This window comes from Microcebus murinus, chromosome 2 (genome assembly GCF_040939455.1).
Source record: "Microcebus murinus isolate Inina chromosome 2, M.murinus_Inina_mat1.0, whole genome shotgun sequence".
NCBI lineage: Eukaryota > Metazoa > Chordata > Mammalia > Primates > Cheirogaleidae > Microcebus > Microcebus murinus.
In genome coordinates, this window is record NC_134105.1 from 43,468,108 (window position 1) to 43,486,018 (window position 17,911).

A 17,911-nucleotide genomic window follows, 5' to 3' on the forward strand; every position below is an offset into this window, starting at 1 on the left:
TTTCACTTCTATTTTTATCACATTTATTCTATTCTTTAATGTCCTTATATTGTCCTTGTCTTAAGAGAATACCTCTTAAGTACTTGACTTTCTGTGGGCACAACAGTTTCCCTTTCCTTTCCGCCTTTCCCTCTTGGGCAGCAGTTCTACCACCCAGTATTTCTACACTGTAAATTTACATGAGCAGTGCTAACATACACTCTGGCAAATACTGCGACTGTGATAGTTTGGAAAACTTTGTGCCAATTAGTTAAAATTGAGAGCTTTGGAGGAAAGGGTCTCTTCCATCGATAGGACAGAATAACTGAGAATTACAGACTAAGCAGAGGACAACAGAAGACAGCGCAGAACTGCGTTCTCTAAGTGCTGTGACCTGTATCAAAAATAGCCGTGACCTGAGGAACTTCCTTGTGGCTCTCCTCCGACTGCCCTTTGCTCGGGGCCCTCCCACCCCTCCACACTCGCGTTTTCATCTTCACATGCCCTCGCGCCCACACTTCAGGCCTGTTTGTCTTCCTCAAATTCTACTTCCACCTCTTTCCATGCCCTGAGATCGGGCGCGAATCTCACCCCACGTTTTCACGCCCCTCGGCTTTCCTCAGAAGGGCCCCCGCCCCACTGCTCGCAGCGCCTGCCGCCTGGGCCCTCACTGGACTCCACGCACCTCGCCCCACCCCGGGTCCCGGCCGCCGTCGCCGCCTCAGGAGGGCTCAGCCGCAGGCGCCCTTCCCGCCCGGGCGCCGCCCGCCCTCGGCTCTTCCCACCTGGGCCCGCGCCCCGCGCCGCTCCCCGGCCGCCGCCCCTCCCCGGCCGGCCCGCCCCGCGCGGGTCCCGCTGCACTGTGGGTAGGCGGCGGCGGCGGCGCTGAGGGGCGGGCGGCGGAGCGAGGCCGCGCGCGCCGAAGATGGCTGAGAAGCAGAAGCACGACGGGCGGGTGAAGATTGGACACTACGTGCTGGGGGACACTCTGGGCGTCGGCACCTTCGGCAAAGTGAAGAGTTGAGTACGCGTTCGAGCCGCCGCCGCCGCCGCGCGGGGCTGCCCGGCGGGCGGGAGGCCGGGCGGCGGGCGGGCGCGGGGCCGGGCGGCAGGTGGAGCGGCCGCGGGCGGCGCGGAGCTGGGGCTCGGGAGGGCGGCGGGCACCGCCTCGCCCCGCAGCAGCGCCCGGCGGGCGGGCAAGGGCGGTGGGCAGAGGGCGAGGGTGTGGGCTGGGGTCCGGCGTCCTGGGTTCCAGGTCCAGCGCCCATCTGCCTTGCGGTGGTCGGAGCAAGGCACTTGTCCCTTCTCGGACCTCGGCGTCCTCCGCGAAACTGGGAGATCGGACTAGACCGTATGGGAAGGACTGGGGAGGAGTGCGCGCCGCTGATGGTTGCGGCGCCCTTGGCGGCCAGGTGCCTGTTCGCTGCGTTACCTGGGATCTCATTTACTCCTTGCCTCAACTTGGTCAGCCTGTTATCCTCACCTTAAAGGTGACAAAACGGGGACCCCTAGAGGCATAGTGAGTAACACGCCCAAGGTCACGCAGAAATTGGCAGAGCCAGGATGAGGTCTAAGATGTCCTCCAACTCTGTCCTTGCTGGGAGGTCCCTGCCGTCCCAGATTATTTGATGTTCCAGGACTCTCGGTTGGTGGGGCTGGCAGGGCTGGGGAACCCGTGGTCTTCTAGGTTCTGTAGTGCGGCCTTTTAACTGAATCCAAATTGTGTAGAATAAATCCTTTTATTAAGAGGGGAGCAGCAGAGAAAGGTGAAGATTTTCTTCCCTCCTTTGGTGCTTAAAAAAGAACAATCTTGAAATGAGAAGGCTGCAGGTTCCCCACCCCTCGTAGGGGATACTCCAGAGGCCTGGAGGTGGGTCTTTTTGCTGGGTGTGTGAATCGCTTGGAAGGCAGTTGAATTTGGTCAGGGGTTAATTAAAACCTTGAGTTCTGAAGGTCGATGTAGGTGTAAATTGGTTCTAGGAAGGCTTCTGGGATGAGGGAGAGAAAAAGGTTCCTTGGTGTTTGTTGGAAGATTTGGGGCTTAGGAGGTCAGTAGAGTTAGGGCAATTTCTGCTGGTATCTGTTTTCTTGAAGATGGAATCCCATTTTGTGTGTAAGAATGCCTTTGAAATTTTATACTTCTTACTAGAATTAAGTAACTAGTAAGAAGAGCTAGTTAAGTATTGAAGTTTCCTTTTTCTTTTTCGTTAATGTGTCACATGAGATTTAATTAACCTGTTGTCTCTCCAGAACTAGAGTCAGTTTATTAAACATACTTTATTTGTTGCAAATCCAGAAGTATAAGTGAAATGTTGGCTTTTTGTTGTTGTTGTTGGTCATTTTTGCTGAAGAAATGCTGGATAGGCAGCCTGGAAATTTTACACTGAGGTCTCTATTTCCTTGTAAAATTCATATTTTAACCTCAAGTCAAGGATGTTGAATAAGGAGAATAGACTCATTGTTCATTCCTGTGGCAAGGATCAGCTCTTGTTTTCTTCCACATATGTAACACCCATTCATTTGTGTAAAAAACACTGAGCACCTACAACGTGGTAGGCACTGTTCTAGGAAATGAGGATACGGCAAGGAACCTTTCATGGAAATATAAGCTTTCATGGAGCTTATATTCTAGTAGTGAAAGACAAACAATAATCAGAATATATGTAAAATGCATGTTTAGTTTTATTGAGAAAAATGAATCAGGGAAGGTAGCATAGGGAATTTTGTGATGTTGGCAGTTTTCATTAAGGTGGTCAGACAAGGCCTCACAGACAAGGTGATATTTTCATAAAGACATAAAAACTTTGCAAAATTCCTTGAAGTCCTGTGAGGGCTATGAAGTCTTGGATTATCTTTGAAAGACCTTATAAGTAGAGTGGAAAGGTAGGCGAATATATAATAGTTTGAATGAATATAGGAAGATCTAGAGAGATTGGATCGATGCTTGTAACGTTACTTATTTAATATTATTATTCAGGACTATTGTGTTATGACATTAAACATTACTCAAGCAAACGTTGCCTTTGCCATTTGGACATGTACACTCTGAAAGTTATATAACTTAACCCTGTGTCCTTTTAAATTGTGCTAAAAGTTTTTGTTTTTCTAAATTCTTCCATAATCTGGGTGTAGAATAGAATATCTATTAGATCAATGAGCCCATTGTCAAAGGACAACTTAAATCTCTTTTGTGTATGCTCTTGAGCTGCTTCTAGGCACTGGCTTCTTAAAATATAAACTAACAGAAGGAACTTTGATTTACAAGAAATCCTTTTCCTGGAGAACTCTTGTCCATTGAGCTGCCAATGGGAGATTTCCTAACACTACATTAGATCCTCTCTTAAAATGATATTATTGTTTCCCATAGAAGATTAGAATTGGTACAATTGTTTTTTAATCAAAATTATAGAAATTGCTATAGTCTAAAGTTACTCATTTAATTCTTTAAGGCACAAGTGAAACAAAAGCACATTCATTTTTATTTATTTTTTTAAATTAATTAATTAATTTTTTTGAGACAGTGTCTCACTCGGTTGCCCTGGCTATGGTGTCAGCCTAGCTCACAGCAACCTCAAACTCCGAGCTCAAGTGATCCTCCTGCCTCAGCCTCCTGGGTAGCTAGGACTACAGGCATGTACCATCATGCCTGGTTAATTTTTTCTATTTTGGGTAGAGACGGGGTCTCGCTCTTGCTCAGGCTGGTCTCAAATTCCTGAGCTCAAACAATCCACCTGCCTCAGCCTACGATTACAGGCGTGAGCAACCGTGGCTGAAAACAGCTTTATTGAAGTATATTTTGCATATTGTAAATTCACCCATTCTAGGTATATACTTTTTAGTAACTTTACCAAATGCTGCAGCCATCATTATACATGATTTTTAGTAACTTTACCAAATGCTGCAGCCATCATTATACATCAGTTTTAGAGCTGGAACACATACTACTAAGTGACGTATCCCAAGAATGGAAAAACAAGCACCACGTATACTCACCAGCAAACTGGTATTGACTGAGCAGCACCTAAGTGGACACATAGGTACTACAGTAATAGGGTATTGGGCAGGGGGGAGGGGGGGGCGGGTATATACATATATAATGAGTGAGATGTGCACCATCTGGGGGATGGTCATGCTGGAAACTCAGACTTGTGGGGGGGAAGGGCATTTATTGAAACCTTAAAATTCGTACCCCCATAATATGCCGAAATAAAAAAAAACAAAACAAAACACCACAGTAATATCCCTCATACTCATTTATAGTTAATCCCATTCTCATGCTAAGCCTCAGGAAACCACTAATCTATTTTGTGTCTGTATAAAATTTGCTTTTTCTAGACCCTTCTTATAAATGGGGTCATTCAGTGTGGAGTCTCTCATGTCTAGCTTCTTTAAGTTAACACTTTTGAGGTTCATGTATAACGTAGCATGTGTCATTGGTTCGTTCCTCTTTATTGTTGAATAATATTCCACTGTATGGATTTGTCACATTTTGTCTATTCATTCACCAGTTGATGAACATAGTTTTAAGTTTCAGGCTGTTACAAATAATGCCATTACAAATATTCACATACAAAAACATACATATGTTTTTATGTATCTTGGGTAGATTCTTAGTTGTAGATTCCTGGGCCATATCATGGTTTTATGTTTAACTTTTTGAGAAACAGCCAGAGTTTTCCAGTATGGTTGTACCATTTTACAGTCCCACCAACAATGTATGAGAGTTCCCTTTTCCACATCTTTGCCAACATTTATTATTGTCTGCCATCCTAGTGGGTGTGAAATGATATCTCATTGAGGCTTTAATTTTGCATTTCCCTAAGGAAAATCATCCCTAAGGGCTAATGATGCTGAACATCTTTCATGTACTTATTAGTCATTTATATCTCTTCTTTGGTGAAATATCTGTTTATATCTTTTGCTCACTTTTTGAGTCATTTATCATTTTATGAGTTGAGTTATAAGAATTCTTTGTAAATTCTGGGTACAAGCCCTTTATTGGATATATGTTCGAAATATTTTCTCCCAGTCTGTTGGTTGTATTTTCATTTTCTTAATAGTGTATTTAGAAGTATGAAAGTTTTGAATTTTCATGAGCTCTAATTTATCGATTTTTTTTTCCCTTATGGACCATGGTCTTGGTGTCATAGCTGAGAAATTTTTGCCTAACCCAAGATCTTAAAGATTTTCCCTTATATTTTCTTGTAAATGTTTTATTAGTTTAGCTCTTACATTTAATTCTAAGACCCATTTCAAGTTAATTCTTGTATACAGTGTGAGATGAGGTTCTAAGTTCAACTTTTTGCTGAATTGTCCCAGCATTTTTTGTTGAATGTACATATGTTTTTTAATTATTATAGATTTTAGACTTTGTAAAATTAATTTCTATTAAAAAACAATAGGTGATTTAATTTTATATAGCTATAAAAACATGGAAGTCAAGGAGTGAGGAAAATTTTAAGTGTTTTCTCTCTTAACTGTTATGCTAATGATAGATTTGGAAAATTTAACTTTAGATGTTGATATATTAATATATGGACCAAAGTTAGGTATAGTAAACAAAAAAGGATAATGGCATAGTTTTCATTTAATAGCACTAGTTTCAATTTATTTTTTAAAAGTATGTGTAAATTCTTCTATTTGTGATGAATAATTAAAGGCTTTAAAATGTTCTAAGTTTTTCTCTTTTTTTAGTTTATTGTATTGCTAGATGACTAGGGGAGTGCTTATGGAAACATGTGGGCTGAAAGAGTTTAAAAGTAATGCTTTTTATCTATTTAAAATTTTTCTCTGGGTTAACTATATAGGTTCTCACTCTTCCCGGATAGGGTAGAATTGCTGTTTGAGAGCTCTTGTAATTAGACTTGTTCAGTTCTTATCTGTCTAAAGGTGATAGAAATTCTAGAAGAATAGATCTGTTGTTTGCGTCATACAAAGACTGGTTGGAGAAAAAAATTATATGTGTAATAAAATGCCAATTATTTATTTAAAAAGAAGCCTGGATTTTCAAGTTGGGGACCAATAGATGTGGTTTATGAAATAATTATTCTCCATCAGAATTGGATACCAAGAGATACTTAGCCTCTTTCTAGCCAGCAGAATCTCACCAAGGAAATTACCTTTTGTGTTCTTCAAATAGTTACGTGAATGGCCCACAGACTGCTCTCAAGAAATTAAGTAAATATTTTACTAATTCCCCATTTATTTTTGAGATAATAGGAAGGATAAGCAAATGGAAAACCTAAAAAATTCTTTTTAACAAGGAGTGTTACCTTTAATTGAATTGTAAATACCAAGTCCTAAATGATAAATCAAATTTCATACAACTGCCCCTATCAATTGGTGAAAGTAAAGAGTTATGCCTGTGGTATTTTGCTCCCTTGCTGGGATTTGTTTTTGATTCCCATGCTAGTCTGAAGGCCCTTAATCACTCTTGGCCTTGTTTTCCTCCTCTCCTGAAGAGAACACTAGAACACATCATCTGTGAGGTCATTTATGACTTTATCATTAAACTGATCTTTAAAAGATTTAATTTGAAAAAAAAGGATGTATTTAATTGTTCTTCGTATTAAATAGTTTAATTTTTAATTGAAATTTGAATTACTGAAGACTGGACCTGAAATGTAGATGTGGAACAGAAGAAAAAAGGAAACACATTTGTAATACTTCAGTGATAAAAGCTACAACTGAAGTTTTTACTGTAATTCTAATCACTGCACTATATATGCCCTTAATTGTATTTATTCCCCAGAGTAATCCTCTGTGTTTGGTATTATCTCTATTTAACAGTGAAGAAATTGAGAATCAGATACTTCAAGTAACTTGTCACAGTGTTAGTAAGTGGTAGAACTAGCAATCAAATTCAGGATTCTTCAACTCCAAAGTCTTTGCTATATGGAATATAAAGTCAAAATGCCTAGTATGTTGTCATATGAATTTCAAGCCTACAAGCGTATAGTTTTGCATGACTGCAGGTATTTATCAAGAATTGAGAAAATAAGATTTAAATGTCTTTATTTTAGTCCAAATTTAGAGATAGTAAACGTGTTTTGAAATTCCATATGTGGATGATTAAAATTTATATTTTCATGTTTCCAGTGCTTACTTGTGCACCTCAATCTATTTCATTTCTTATAAATGTGCTAAATTCTGACAGTTTTAAAACTCAAATTTCTTAGATATATCAGTTATTTCAGTTAGTTTTCTTATGTAAAGGTAACTTCGACTAAAGATTACCCGTAACCTTTAGAAGCCAGACTAAAGAGAATTTATAAAAATGATTTGATGTTCTAGAAAAAACATTGGTTTAGGAAGGCATTAGCTCTGGATTTTAACTCCATTTCCACTACTAGTTATGTGACCTTTGGGAAAACCATTAAACTCTGAGCTTCTGTTTCCTCTTTTGTAAAATGGCAGTAATAATACTTGGCCTTCTACCTTCAAGAATATTTGTGAGGATCAGATGAGTTCGAGGTACATAAAATAGCTTTGAAAAAGATAAAGTGCGCTACAAATAGATGACAGTGTTGTGGAGATGATGAGATGCATGGCAGTTGTGGGTGAATTCTGCACCCTGTGTGAGGAAGAGCTTGCCTTCATTTGAAATGCCTTCAGTTCTCACACCAAATTGGGACAGAGCTGTAATAATCTGTCCTGATTTAGTGGTGGCTTAGGTTGAAGAAAGTTCTTAATTTGTGCTATATGATACTTAATTATTAATGCTTATATTAAAATACAGTATCTTTTTTGACTAAGTCATGTAATTTGTTTTTTCACAAATATGGAAAATAAATTAAGAATGAAATGGAAATAATAGTGAAATAAAAGTGAATGTTCATGCAGGGTACTGGCTTAATTGATTTTACCTTTGGAATTATGCATATTCTAAATGTGTTAAATAATGGTTCCAAATAATGAAACTATATTTCTTCTCAAATACTAGGTTAGTGATTGAATTAAAATCAGTTGAGTTATATCCCTCAATTAGGTAAATGAATGATGTGCTGTTTCAATTTTTTTTTCTGATTTAGATGTCATATGATTTTGACATAGTTTAGTGTCCTTAATTTCTGAACAGATTTTGTTCATTTTGTATAATCAGTTGATTGACTTTCAAAGGCATTTTCCAAGAGGAAACAATGTTATAAATGGTAGATAGGTTCATGGTAAGTCTACAAAGGCAACATGATGTGTTGTATATACTCTCTATAGTATATTGAACTTGGAAGACCTGGTGTAGTACTTCTGTTCTGTCATAAACCAGCTGGGTGGCCTTAAGCCAAACTCACTTGATCTATAAAAAAGGCAATAATACCTTATGTGCTCTTACAGTATTGTGAGAAGTACATGAAAAATTGTATGTAGGTGAAAAGGTACTCAAAAGTACTTATGTACTTACATACTATTATATACTTAAACCCATAATTACCTGAACTATGAGAACAATTTGTGATCTGGTTTTGAGACCAGAAATTTATTTAATGAGAGGGAGAATTTACTATTGCCTGTCTTGTTTTCCCAGGTCTTCTTTCTTTTGTGAATGAATACATTCAGAAACCTCTAATTCTCTAGACTTGGTTCACTTTTCACCCTCTCCTGTACACCACTCCCAAAGCAAATATGCAACATGTAATATGCGTATATTCCAGTTCCTGTGGTATCCATCATAGATACTCTTGGAGGAAGGAGGCAAAAGCTGGGGAGGGGAAAGTGTAGGTAACAGTTGGCAGTGTGTATGCATGGGTTGTTTTAAAGGCATAGTCTGCTACTTACAGTAGAACCAAAATAAATAAAGGTTAATTTTTTGTTTTTAACTATACAGAATGCACTCTGAGCTGAAAATGCCTATGTACCAAACTTTCTCTTAACATATCTACGTAAATTAGAAAGATTTTTGTAGTTCGAGCATATATTGAGGTGATTACTTCAGTACTATGGTCTCTCTCCCTTTCCCATGCCGACACATTACTGCTTTTATTTGTTTTTTGTAAAAACATGCCAAAATGTTCACTTATCTTGTAGTCCATGTTAGCTTTCCTGAAAATATTTGATACTGCTTTGTAATGATAATATACAGCCCCATTTATTCTTCTGAGATTCCCATGGTTTCCTTGATGATAGGGAAAATATTTTGTGGAGAAAGTAGTTAATTTTGCAAGCCAAGCAGATAATTTAATTTGATGACCTAGCAGGAAGATCTAATCTCAAATCCTTTAAAAGATAATAAGTGGGTGGCACAAGACCTTTAAAATATTGACTGTTTTATAAAAATGAGAGCAAGTCTACCTGGTATATTTATTAAATGCAAATGTTAGAGAAATATAAATCTTGAATCAGGTTTATATTTTAATCTATTATTTAAGTGATTGAAATACACATGCAAACCAATGTGTTTATTTTGAAATGTGGTGAACTGTTTTATTTTTAGTAGGATGCTATTAAGGAAGGAATTTCAGGCAGTTCTTATCTCTGCTAATAATAGAAGTCTTCTTCACCCCTTCAAGGGAACAGTATTCTTGCTTAAGTGGTGTCTTATGTTTGACAGTGTTTGCCTATGATAAATTTTGTGTATTTCTTTGGGTGGTGTCTTTGTTTTTAAACTTTTAATAATTCTTTTTTATCTGCCTTTAGATTTTTTTAAAACAGCCTTTTATATGTAATTTATCAAATCTTGCTATTACTATATGTCTCTTACTCTGAATGTTAATGTATTAATTTATTAAAATATTTTGTTTTTTCAGAATCCTCTTCATATGATTTTATACATTTTATGTACTATTAAAAACATGATGAGCAATATGTTTTCATTCAATATCTCTCAGTTTCTAAACTATAAGGCAACTAAATCTGGCTGTAATAATTGAAAATAATAAAACTAAAATTTTAAAGCATACCATAAAATTTGCTTTTTTTCTAAATAATTTATTTGGGCAATACTGTATTAGTTATTTTCATTTTCTTTATTAATGTGCTTGGGTATAATTTAGGACTATATGGTATTTCATAATTGATTTTAGTTCTCCCAGCCTTAATTAATGGAGTAATACAACCAATATATATTAAGCATTTGCTGTGTTTAGTCAGGTTTTAAGCAAAATATATTTACCAGTGTTAATAATGTGGTAATAGATACTACAACAGATGATTTACTAATTTTAAAATAAAGTGGGAAATATTTATCGCAAAATTTGCTTAAACGATTTTTGTTGCACATTTGAAATCTAAGTTAAATGATATGAATCCACCTTTTACTCAGATTTACAATAGGCCCCCTTGTAATGTATTTCAGTGCTCTACTCATTCACAGATAATATGACAGCTATACTATATACTAAATTGATTTTAGCAAGAAATTTGACGTTGTATCTTATAGTAGCCTTGTGGATAAGATAAAGAAATATGTTCTAGATGATTTATTGCTGCTGAACTTCTATTCCCAAATAAATTAAATGTCAAGATAAAGAGAAATCTCTGCCATTGACCATATTTAAATTTTTGTAAATGATTTTGGTGTAGACTCAGATCTACTAATTATAGTAAGAATTTCTATTTGGGATGGCACAAAGCTAGATGAAATAATTAATAGACAAATCACAGAATCAGAATTTAAAATTATATCAACTGGATGGTGGTGAAAACCAAGAAGGTGAAATTCAATGGGGACCAGTGTGAAATCTAACACTTAGGCTAAAAACAAAAACAAAAAACAGGTGCTTAAAAGAATAGAACAGTTAGTAGTAGTTCCTAAGATGTTGGAGTTTTAGGTGACCACAAGGCTAGGAAATATATATTATGAATGCTTAAATGTAAAAATGGTTACTGGATGGAAAATAGATGGGTATGAGCCATATTAGTTGGTAGTTGTAGTGGTAGTATAATTCTGCTATATTTTGGGTAAGCCAGATTTTGAATATTGGTTTCAGTTCTTAGCACCACAATTTGGAGGAAGAAAACTTAGCCAATTATATTTTATTCATAATGGTGAGGGAAGTATTCCATGTGAAGTATGGTAAAGGAAATGTGATGTTTTTCACACTAGGAAATAAATTTTAGGTGTGATAGCTGTTTTTAAATAGCTAAATTATGATCATCTGGAAAAGGAGCCACCATAATCAATGATGCTTTGAAAAATAGAATTATGTCTATTGGGTGAATGTATTAAAGAAGCAAATCATAGACTAGAATAATGGGTATTTTCTATCAAGAAGATTTGTCTGGAAGTGGTACAAGAAGTACCACAGGTGAGTGAGATTTCTGTCAATTAACACCTTTACTTAGTTACTGAATAGTTATCTATCAAGATTGCTACTACAGAATTCTTAGCTTGAATGGAAGGTTGGCATAGATAATCTATAAAGTCATTTTAACTTTAATATTTCATTGTTGTATACATTTTTTCTAGTGCCATTTACTTTCATGTTGGCTATGACTTTTAACTTGTATTAAATTAACCTTCTAATCAAGACAATTAGAAACATTAGAGAAAATTTAAAAATCTGTTTGAAGGCAATGTTCAATATCCTAGTGAATAGGAAAATGCATTGGAATGAGTCTGACATTCTGGTTGGCTTTTCTCTTTGAGTCATTTGCTAATTCATAGGAATAGGAAATGTAAGAACCTAGGCGATAGCAGTGGTAGTATCTTAGTTCTTTGGTTTTGCTCTAAAGGAATACCTGAGGCTGGGTAATTTAGTTTTATTTGGCTCATGGTTCTGCATGTTGTACAAGAAGCATGACACCAACATCTGCTTCTCATGAGGGCTTCAGGAAGCTTCCACTCATGGTAGAAGGCAAAGGAGAGTTGGTATGTGCAGGAATCACATGGCAAGAGAGTGGACGCAAGACAGAGGGGAGGGAGGTGTTAGGCTTGGTTTAACAACCAGCTCTCATGGGAACTAATAGAGTGAGAATTGACTCCCCTCCAGGGAGAGCATTAATCTATTCATGAGGGATCTGTCCCCATGACCTAAACTCCTCCAATTAGGCTTCACCTCCAACATTGGGGATCAAATTTCATGGTGAGATTTGGAGAGGAGAAACATCCCAACTATATCAAGTGGCTAAAAGGCAGAAGACCTAAGCATAGTTTGAATCTTGGGGAGACAAAAGTTAGAGTTTACAGCTTATTAAGGGAGTCCCTGATAAATAGTTGGGTTTGGGGTTACAATCTTCTGAAGACTAAAATCCTGTTTAGAATCATCTTAATCTTCTTTGGGATTTGCATCCTGCCTTTCTTCTCTAGAGGAGAATAAAATCAGTCAGAGCTTCTATAGGTTTTCATACACAAAGTTCAGCATTCTAGGGGGTAGGGCCAATATGATCAAAACAGAGTTATAGGTGGTAATAAATATATCAGACATGGACTTTATTTTTTATTTGTTTTTATTATTTTTGAGACAGAGTCTCACTTTGTTGCCCAGGTTAGAGTAAGTGCCGTGGCATCAGCCTAGCTCACAGCAACTTCCAATCTCCTGGGCTCAAGCAATCCTACTGCCTCAGCCTCCCGAGTAGCTGGGACTACAGGCATGCACCACCATGCCTGGCTAATTTTTTGTATGTATATTTTTAGTTGGTCAATTAATTTCTTTCTATTTTTAGTAGAGATGGGGTCTTGGTCAGGCTGGTTTCGAACTCCTGACCTCGAGCAATCCACCTACCTCAGTCTCCCAGACTGCTAGGATTACAGGCGTGCATCACCACGCCTGGCCTAGACATGGACTTTAAAATAACTGATATTTCCAAATGGAGAATTTTAGTGGAAGACTGGAAGACTGGAATCTGTAAAAGAATAAAGGAAATTCTAGACCTGAAAAATACAATAATATAATTAGAACTCTTTAGATGGTTTAATAGCAGATTAGATTCTATTGAAGAGAGGATTGGTGAACTGGAAGACAAGTCAGAAGAAAATAACCAAGACTAAAGGATCAACAAAAACATGAAAGGAAAGTATAAGACGCATATGGGAACACAGTGAAAAGTCTAATAACCTGTATTATTAGAATCCATATAGGAAAAATTAATTGGAGGCTTACATTTTTTGCCTGTGGAAAGATAACTGCAGGTTTATTTTCTTTTAATACAGTTTCTCAGGATATATACCAAGATAAACATGAATTGTTAGTGCTATTACCAACAACATTATTTATTGTGAAATGACCTGAGATATCAGTTGCATCTGGACTGGGAAGACTATGAACGGACGTGTTATACTCCAAGGGACTACATTTTTAGTTCACTGTTTTTACCAGCATTAAATATATAGGGAAGCAGACCTCCAGCTTTCGTTTAAGGTGTTTCTTCAAACTCATACACCCTGGCAGTAGGCTTAGAACATTCAGGAATGGGCTATTATATGATGTTGTTTCTATTTGAGGCTTATGTAAGCTAGAGTAGACTGTATCCACTCATGTAAGTCCCACAATCTCACAACCTAGTGTGCCTCTGTGTGATGAGGGGGCTGGGAAGTAGCAGCTGGATGTTTTAAGGACTCTTGATGAAGAATATATTTGATTTATACTATCTTGATATTTTATTTCCAGCCTAAATTCTTCTAAAAGGATAAGTAAAACTGGTATTAGATTACCATATTTGGGTATAAATTTTATTTTGAATCCAAGGCCACTGAAGGTCATACAAAACATTACACACTTCCAGAAGAGGAGGAGAGAAGGAATGGAACAGAACCACTATTTGAAGAGATAATGGCAGAAAATTTTCTAAAACTGATTAAACACATCAAGCCATAATTTCAGTAGCCCAAGCAGAATATACATAAGAAAACCATTACTAGGCACATCATTGTGAAACTGCTCAAAACCAGTTCCTTTTTTTTGATGCTTCCCTGTGCTGGAGTAGACTAAATCTATTCATGCGGAGATGAGAAAAAGTGTTCAGAACATCTTAAAAGCAAGCCAGAGGAAAAAAACAAGGAACAATAATAAGCTGACTTCTCAAAAAATAAAAAAAAATAAAGCAAGAAAGCAATGGAATGATATCATCAAAGAGGTGAAAGAAACAGTCCATAATTTTATACCCAACAAAAATATCCTTCAAAAATAAAGGCAAAATACACTTTCATGTAAACATAAATTGAGAGAATTTGTCACCAACCCAACCACAATAAAGGGCACACCAAAGGGAGTTCTTTAGCAAGAAAGAAAATTATCCCAGATGTAAACAAGAAATGCAAAAAGAAATGAAGAGCATTGGAAAGGGTAAATATGTGGGTAATAATATAGATACTGACAATACAAAATACAATACAACCTCATGTTGTGAGGTTTAAATTAAAATATATGTGGGCACAAAATAAGGCAATAACAGAAAAATTGTGAAAGGGAAAAATAGAATTGAAGTGTTCTAAAGTCCTTGCTTTGGGAAATATAAAAGTACAAATTTATATTAGACTGTAGCAAGTTAAGGACACATTTTGTAACCTCTGGAGTAATCTTTAAAAGAAACCTAAAAGCCCTAGAGATAAAAAACAGTTGTGTGTGTTTGTTTGTTTTAGAGAGATTTGTAAATCATTCCACAACTCTAACATTTTTATGGAACATAACATACATTGAACAACAAAATTATTCAGTTAGGGGTGATTAATGAGGATGGCAGCGGGGATACTTGAAGACAGGAAAAGAAAGGAAGGTGAACAAGAAGAAGATGAAGCATGTGGAATAAGAGAAACACAGAAAGTAGACACATAAGGACCAGAGTTGGAAAGAAAGGAGAGGGCATGATTTCAGAAGCTTTGGGATAAGTGTTCCTGGCAGAATCTACTGTACATCTGGTGTGAGGACATCTAAGAACATTTTTTCAAATCTTTTATCCCTGACCTAAATGCTAATACCTTTTATAGCAGTTTAAAATCACCTCTTTTATACTGGTAAACTTTTTTCTGACTTTGTTTTTTATCTTAAATGATTATAAAAATTAAATTGATTTTTCTCTGGAATCCTAGATTAACTTAAGTTTTAAAAGATTATTTTAAAGTTACAATTCAAAGCCAATATAAACACTTGTTTTAACAATAAAACAAAATATAGCATATCATGTAATCAAAAAAGTTAGGTATAGAGCAGTCTTTACTAAAAAAGTCACATCCTCAGGCTTTTCCTGATCTACTTAAAATAGTCTATTTTCCTGCCTCCACCCCATTCACTTACTCTGCTTTATTGTCTTCATTTATCACTATTATATATTTGTTTATTATTTATTTCCACCAGAATGCAAGCCCCATTTATTTTCAGCATTGGAGGCAATGTCTAGTATGCATCAAACACTCTGAGCACGTTTGATGAATGAATGAATGAATGCACAGATTAACAGGGTAGGAAAAATAGCAGAAAAAGGTCTTTCTGGATAGTTGGATTGAGTTCATTCTTTTAATAAAACTTAAATGCCCGTTACATGTCATTGGATTTAGAGATTACTAAGACTGTTACAGTCCATGTTTTATTTTCTTGACTTTAAGCACCTCTTAATGAATAATTTTAGTATATCTTATCCATAGTACAGACAACTGCTATGCCCCAGCCTTTCTCTTTAACTGAACATAGCAGTTCTCCTTACTTGATTATTCTCATGCTTTGTTCTTCCCTCCTTAGTCTATTACTGCTAGACTCTAGTCTAGTCTCTTAGTCTATCACTGCTAGACTCCATCCCTTCCCTGTGCCCTAATTTCTTGAATCTAATGCTGGAAATAAGAGGATAAGCATGTAAATGAGTACTCTTGCTATGTTATAATCAAGAGAGCCTGGTTATTGAGAGGTAAAGTAGCATGAATTTTGAGCTGGGGTGTTGAAAGCAGACATATCATCCTATCACTGACTGACTACTAATTCTTAGTTTCCTCATCTGTAAACTGGGCATCATAATATTTACCTTATAGAGTTTTGGGGAATTAGATTTTATATATATATATATATATGTGTGTGTGTGTGTGTGTGTATTGCTTAGTATGGTACTTATTTAATCAGTGGTAGATCAGAAGGAAAAATCTTTTGCTTCGTTTTTAGAACCGTCCTTTAGAGAACTTTAAAGGATTTTCAGGGAAATGAAATTTCGAGAGAAGCAATGAGACTGTGTTTTGTTTCACCATGGGTGAAGGAGAAATCAGGCTTGTGTTGTTTTGGCAAGAGTCTGGTGATGGTAGGGGTCAGAAAATATGTGCTTTAGATGACCCTTCTGATTTCCAGAGTTAAAGCTCTTCATGGTATACAAGTGTGAGTAAAGGTCGCTGACCTCCAAAAAGGCCTGGCTTCCTGATACATATGGTATCCCTTGGCTTGTCATAGCTTAGGTATATAGTGTCCTTCAAATGTTCTTTCTTAACTTTTTTTTATTGTATCACATATACAAAAAAGTACATGCATTCTAAGTGATCTTTTAGCTAAATCCTCAGTGAGTTTTCACAAAGCGAACATACCCATGTAACCACTACTTAAAGATACAGAAAACGACCAGTGTCCCAGAAACCTCTTTGTCCCATATCACCTACTTTTTCATTCCCTCCCATCAAGGGGAACCACTGTCCACGTATAGTTTTACCTGTTTTTGAACTTTATAGAAACAGAATCATATTTGTGTCTGGCTTCTTTTACTTGAGATTATATTTGTTATATTTATCCATATTGCCATATGTAGTTGTAATTTGTTCATTTTCATTGCTGTGTAGTAGTGTGTTAGGATTATTCCATTATTCATTCTGTTTTCGATGAGCATTTGGGTAGTTTTTACATCTTGGTTGTGGTGAATAATGCTGCTTTACATGTTCTTATACATGCTTTTTTCTATTTATATCATTTTATTATTTTAGAAAAACATGTATTTAAAATCACATACATAAATATTTTAGAAATACCATTTTTTTCTACTTCACATTTCAGGTTTCTGTCATTACCAGGTTTACTTTTTGAATCATCTACCACGGTTTTCTAGAGTGCTGTATTCATTTCCATTTAAGTTATTTGAGATTCAGTACTTTTGAGTCCATGTACAATACTGTAACAGATACCCGCTAATATAACATTACAGCTACAAGTTTTTTTTTCTTTGTCTTGTAGAGTTATAAGCTTCACAAGGTTGTAACCACACAGCACACTAATTTTTAAAGTGATCCTCGAAAGGCTTATTTAGGATGATGTTTTACATTGATTAAGTGTGAAATCATTTTTCAGGGATATTACCATATCCTTTTATTGCTGATTTAATCAGGTGTTTTCTCCCAGCTAATAATATATTTTTTAGGCAAATGTGTCTTACATATATAGTCATTGGTTCTTCAAAATAATTTTGAAAGCACCTTCTTAATTTGAAAGATTTATGAAAACTTGAACATAAAGTTTAAGTGGACCAGCAGCATTGAGTTCTTCTTATAAAGATCTTGATGCACTCCCTGTTTATGCATTTCTGTTGGTTATACACTTAGGAGTAGAATCACTGAGTCATAGAGTATATACATGTTCAGTTTTAATAGTTACTATACATTTTGCACCAATCTGTCATTTTCCAAAGTGTTTTCACTAATTTATATTCCCACCAGGATATAGTTCCAGTTGCTTTGTGTCCTCACCAATACATGGTATTGTCTGTCTTTTTTGTGGTAGCTGTTGTGGTGGATATGTTATGGTATTGTTTTGCATTGGGTTTTAATTTACATTTCCCTGATGAGTAATATTGAGGACATGTTTATGTTTGTTGACCCTGGGTCTCCCCCCTGTTTTTCTGTAAGACGTGTAGCTTCTTTTGTTATGCCTAGACTTTAAGTAATTTGTAGTCCTGGTGCTGATGGTTATTTTTTCTTCTGTCAATACTTTTCCATAATTAGGAGCTTCTGGAATGCAGCATCACATAGGATTCCTTGGGACTTGGAATAAATAATAGATGATGCCTTTTCTTTGATTGATACTTGTTGGTTTGCTTCAGATATGAG

The 17,911-nt window shown here is 36.5% G+C and overlaps 1 protein-coding gene across 1 annotated transcript in view; it reads left to right on the top strand.

The window, feature by feature from the left end:
- The first annotated feature begins 841 nt into the window (after window positions 1-841).
- The window catches only part of PRKAA2 (protein kinase AMP-activated catalytic subunit alpha 2), a 67,682-nt gene continuing 50,612 nt past the window's right edge, over window positions 842-17,911 (top strand). Inside the window, exon 1 of the mRNA XM_012785121.3 lies at window positions 842-998. Within this exon, the coding sequence (XP_012640575.1) occupies window positions 905-998 (94 nt within the window). The 5' untranslated portion in view covers window positions 842-904. The remainder of the gene's footprint in view (window positions 999-17,911) is intronic.